Source organism: Hylobates moloch, unplaced genomic scaffold (assembly GCF_009828535.3).
Source record: "Hylobates moloch isolate HMO894 unplaced genomic scaffold, HMol_V3 SCAFFOLD_11, whole genome shotgun sequence".
In the NCBI taxonomy this organism is placed as follows: Eukaryota; Metazoa; Chordata; class Mammalia; order Primates; family Hylobatidae; genus Hylobates; species Hylobates moloch.
The window spans coordinates 43,149,060-43,153,828 of NW_026652286.1; the positions used below are offsets into that span (position 1 = coordinate 43,149,060).

The 4,769-nt window shown below is 43.4% G+C and overlaps 1 protein-coding gene across 1 annotated transcript; it reads right to left on the reverse strand.

The window, feature by feature from the left end:
- Positions 1 to 3,709: 3,709 nt before the first annotated feature.
- Positions 3,710 to 4,769, reverse strand: LOC116477372 (olfactory receptor 52K2). The gene has a single exon (XM_032168082.2). It carries the CDS (start codon positions 4,722 to 4,724, stop codon positions 3,780 to 3,782), a length of 945 nt encoding a protein of 314 aa, XP_032023973.1. The 5' UTR covers positions 4,725 to 4,769; the 3' UTR covers positions 3,710 to 3,779.

Sequence of the window (4,769 nt, forward strand, 5' to 3'; positions counted from 1 at the left end):
AGTTTTGAAGAGGAACTTAGTTGCTCTAACACCAATATCTAGTCCCATATCTGCTTCTGTTATGGGTATATAAGGTATCCAAGTTATCAGCAGTGAATCTGTATAGGTTTGCAGCAACCTCAATTCTTGCCTCCTCAGAAAAAAGAATTTGAGGGGCATAAGGCAGAAAAAGAGACCAAGGCAAGTCTCGGAACAGGAGTGGAAGTTTATTAAAAAGCTTTAGAGCGGGCACCAGGTACAGTGGCTCACACCTGTAATCCCAGCATTTTGGGAGGCTGAGGTGGGTGGATCAGCTGACGTCAGAAGTTCGAGACCAGCCTGACCAACAAAGTGAAACCCCGTCTCTATTAAAAATAGAAAAATTAGCCAGGCATGGTGGTAGGCACCTGTAGTCCAAGCTAATCAGGAGGCTGCAACAGAAGAATTGCTTGAACCCAGGAAGCGGTGGTTACAGTGAGCTGAGATCATGCCATTGCATTCCAGCCTGGGTTACAGAGAGAGACTCTATCTCAAAAAAAAAAAAAAAAAAAAGCCTTAGGGCAGGAAAGAAAGGAAAGTACACTTGGAAGAGACCCAAGCAGGCTACTTGAAGGACAAGTGCCCCACTTAATCTTGATCCTGGGACTTTATAAGATGGCCCACTTCAAGGGTCTTGCACCCCTTTCCCATGATTCTTCCCTTAGGGTGGGCTGCCTGAATGCACAGTGCCCTCCTTACCCTTAGGAAGTGAGCATGTGCAGTGTGTTTAAGAAGTTGTACACATGCCCATCTGAGGCTTTCTTCAGTTTTCTGGCAGAATGCCTCTGGAGGGTCATACTCCACCACTTTGTTTTTTAATGAACATGCCCAGGCTCACTTGCTCATTTCCTGTGATTTTACTGGAAGCTGATTACCAATCTCAAGTATTTTCATCTATTTGGGAAGTTGCCTGTCTTAGGTACCTGAATTCAATTAACACTTTAGTGTGGCAGCTTGGACCATCAGGAGATTGTCTCTCCCTGGCACTGATGGCCAAGTTATCATTTTTAGAGGGGCAGTGTGGTAACGGCCCAACCATCACTTGACTATAGTCAGACATTCCTGGTGGGTAGGTGGTAGGGCCCTCTCCTGCCCCACTCATGCCTGTCTAACTACCTGTAATGTTTTCCCCCACTCAAGAGCCCAAGACCCCAAATCTTTGGAGGAAAATGGATGAAGGTCAGTCTTTTTTAACTGCTTTCTGCTGACAAAGGGGTAGGGGTGGTTCTGTGGGTCTTGGCCCCTTGCTGTCAGGGCAGGAGGGTGACTCAGTGGGTTGGCAAAAGTGGTATCCAGCCAGGTCCAAGGGAGACAGAGGCAGAATTTTGCCTACTTTCTGTCCACTGATGAGCAGTCTAGCGGTCCCCTGTAGAAGGGTACCTCTTGAATATTGAGAGGACAGTATCCTTCACTGAGGACCATCTGGAGCTTGATAGCCTGGGGGTGAGAGGAGACAAATTGGGTTTAGAATTTAGAAGACCTGAACCAAAAAGGTGCAAAACTAGGAGAATAACAAGTGGTCCTAAAAAGGAAAGAACCCAGGAGAACCATTTCCAGGCTCCTTCCCAATCTAACCAACCCTGAGAGGCAAGTTCCCATAAATGGAGGCTTGATTTGGAAGTCGTGTGATGTTGTCCTGTACTTTTCACCGTTGGTTTACCCAAAAGCAATATTTTTCATCTAAGGATAAACAAAGTCCTCCTTGTGCTGCCATTAGTGTATCTAGTCCTCAACAATTCTGGAGGGAATGCAAATTAATACAGCCACCCTGAAAAACAGTATGGAAGTTTCTCAAAATACTAAAAATATAACTACCATTAGATTGAGTAATCCTGCTACTAGGTGTTTATTCAAAAGAAAGAAATCAATATGTCAAAGAGATATCTGTATTCCTATATTTAGTACTAGACACAATAGCCAAACTATGGAATCAATGTAAGTGCTATTAATATAGGAATGGATAAAGAAAATATGATACACATGGAATATTATTCAGTCATAAGAATGAAATCCTGTCACTTGCAGCAACATGGATGAAACTGTAGGTCATTAAGTTAAGTGAAACAAGCCAGGTACAGAAAAACAATTATTGTATTTCTCAATCATATGGATGCTAAGAAAGTATAGCTCATGAAAATAGAGAGCAGATTGGTGGTTATTGGGGGCTGGGAAGGGAGGCAGGGAGGATAAGAGATTGATTGAGTATAAAAATACAGCTAGATATAAAAAATAACAAGACGTAGTGTTCAAGAAATCAGTAGGGACTATAGAAAACAGTCTACTGTATATTTCAAAATAACTAGAAGAGAATAATTTTAATGTTCCTAGCATAAAGAAACAAAACATTTAAGGTCATGGATATTCCAATTATCCTGATTTGATCATTATATATTATATGAATATATCAGAATATCACATATACTCCAAAAATATACACATGTAGCATGTAGCAATTTTTTATGTAATACATTATTTCTCTGGGGTATTTTTTGTGTGTGTCAAAGGGAATTATAAGAGCAGAGGTGGAATGTAAGGGGAAGTAAAACTCTAGGTTCTTGCTATACCCTTCCCTCCTGGACAGCTTCCAGCCTTCTACACCCCACCTGACATAGGCTTGGAAATTATCTTTCAAGGCTAAATAATATAGATAGATAAATAGAGAAAGATATAGTGATAGCAAAAGAGATATATAATTTCTAAACAATAATATCTGAGGAAACAAGTGGGTCAGAAGATAACAGCAGAACAATGTATTTATACAGGGCTTGTGTGAAAAGCTTAGCTGTGTTGTCAGGATTAATAGAGAATTATATAGTAGGTAAGTTCACATGAGACAGGAAAAGAGAAACATAAATCAATATTCTTGCCTCCTATCTGCTTGGTCTTGCTCTTCTTTTATTATGCTGGGCCTTGGGATGGAAATTTCAGAACAGAATCTATCATAATTATCATTTCCTTCTCTGTCTTAGGACAAATACACAAGCCTGACACCCCTAATTTAGTATATGTGTCCCCATCCCCTATCAGATTTGGTGGAATTAGTAAATAAATGAGCGATTCTCATTCTTGAAAACATAAGATACATCTATGTGCAAAGAAAGAGTTGCATGATACATAAAGCCAGAGGAGATGTCTTATTCAAAGTACTTAATAAAAGGAATTGGACACAAGGATGGATTGGTAAATATAAGTTAAAGAATACACATACTGGCTTAGGTGAAAAAATGATTTTCTGGCAAGCATAGGTGTCTTACTCAGAACCTGCAGCCCTGGAATTTTGCAAACTTCCTAATACTGAGTGTTTCATCAGAAGCTGGACACCACCAATCAGAATGAATGAAGGATTCCTATGTCAGGTATACTGTTGGCCTTCACCCAGGTCCTGAGTGGATAGTTCACCAAATTCCCAATGACTAAGAAAAGAAACTCGGATTTTCAAAGTCTTCTCTTCAGCAAATGAAGTTGAAAGCATCTTTGTGTCTTTCGGTGAAGTCACCTGGAGACCCATGGGTCAAGACTCTGTCAAGTTACTGATAGGGGTGAGGGCACTGTGAGGAGACAGCACAGTCAGCATGTTCAATCCACAGGCTACCAGAGGACACAGACCCATGAATCCTGAACAGACTGGTGGCTCTGAGTTTCAGGACATCATTTTTTTTTTTCCAAGAAAAAACTAAACATGAAGATCCTGGCAGCCGTGCACATCCTACCATAGCCTGTCCCAGCAGACAAGCCAACCCATTCTTTCTCCACCTCACTCTCTACGTATCCTTCCTTAGGAATACTCTCAAGATGCTCTCACGGATTTGCTTGGTCTTGACACCATAGATTATGGGATTGACCATGGGTGGGAAGAGCAGATAGAAATTGGCAAGGAGGATGTGGACATGAGGGGCAGCATGGCGGGCTACACGATGCATGACTGAAGAGATGACCACAGGTGTGTAGAAGGCTAAGATGGCACCTATATGAGAGACACATGTCCCAAATGCCTTGTAGCGGGCCTCCTGAGAGGCAAGCAGTAGAACTGCCTGAAGAATAAAGATATAAGACAGGATAACAAAGAGCAGATCCAACACCACAATAAACATGGCCACAGCAATGCCATAGATGTTGTTGAAGCTAGTGTCCCCACACGCCAGCCTCACCACAGCCATATGTTCACAGTAGCAGTGGGCAATCACTGGGCCTCGGCAGTAGTGGAAGCGTCTCAGCAGGAAGGGAAGTGGAGTCATTAGTGTCACAGCCCGGGCCACAGCAGCCATGCCAATCTTGGTGATGAGGGACCCAGTCAGGACCTTGGTGTAGTGCAGTGGCTTGCAGATGGCCACATAGCGGTCAAAGGCCATGGCCAGCAGCACTGCTGACTCCATGATGGAGAAGGAGTGAAGGAAGAACATCTGGGCCAGACAGGCAAAGAAGTTGATCTCCCGATCCCTGAACCAGAATATGGCAAGCATTTTGGGCAGTGCTGAGGAGGAAAGGACCAGGTCGATGGCTGCCAACATGGCCAGAAAGAGGTACATGGGCTCATGGAGGGCTGCATCGGCCTGAATGATGAGAAGGAGGGTGCAGTTTCCAAGCAGGGCCAGTGTATATGCTGAGCAGAAGGGGATGGAGATCCAGATGTGCAGGTGTTCCAGGCCTGGAATCCCCATCAACAAGAAGGCAATTGGATGTGTTGAGGTGATATTGGAGGCTGACATGGCTCCTGGGAATTCTCTTCCTCCTTATCTGCTTCCACAGGGCCC

Bases quoted from the DNA above. Each gene is read 5' to 3' on its own strand.
- LOC116477372 (XM_032168082.2), bottom strand. From the start codon at position 4,724: ATGTCAGCCTCCAATATCACCTCAACACATCCAATTGCCTTCTTGTTG.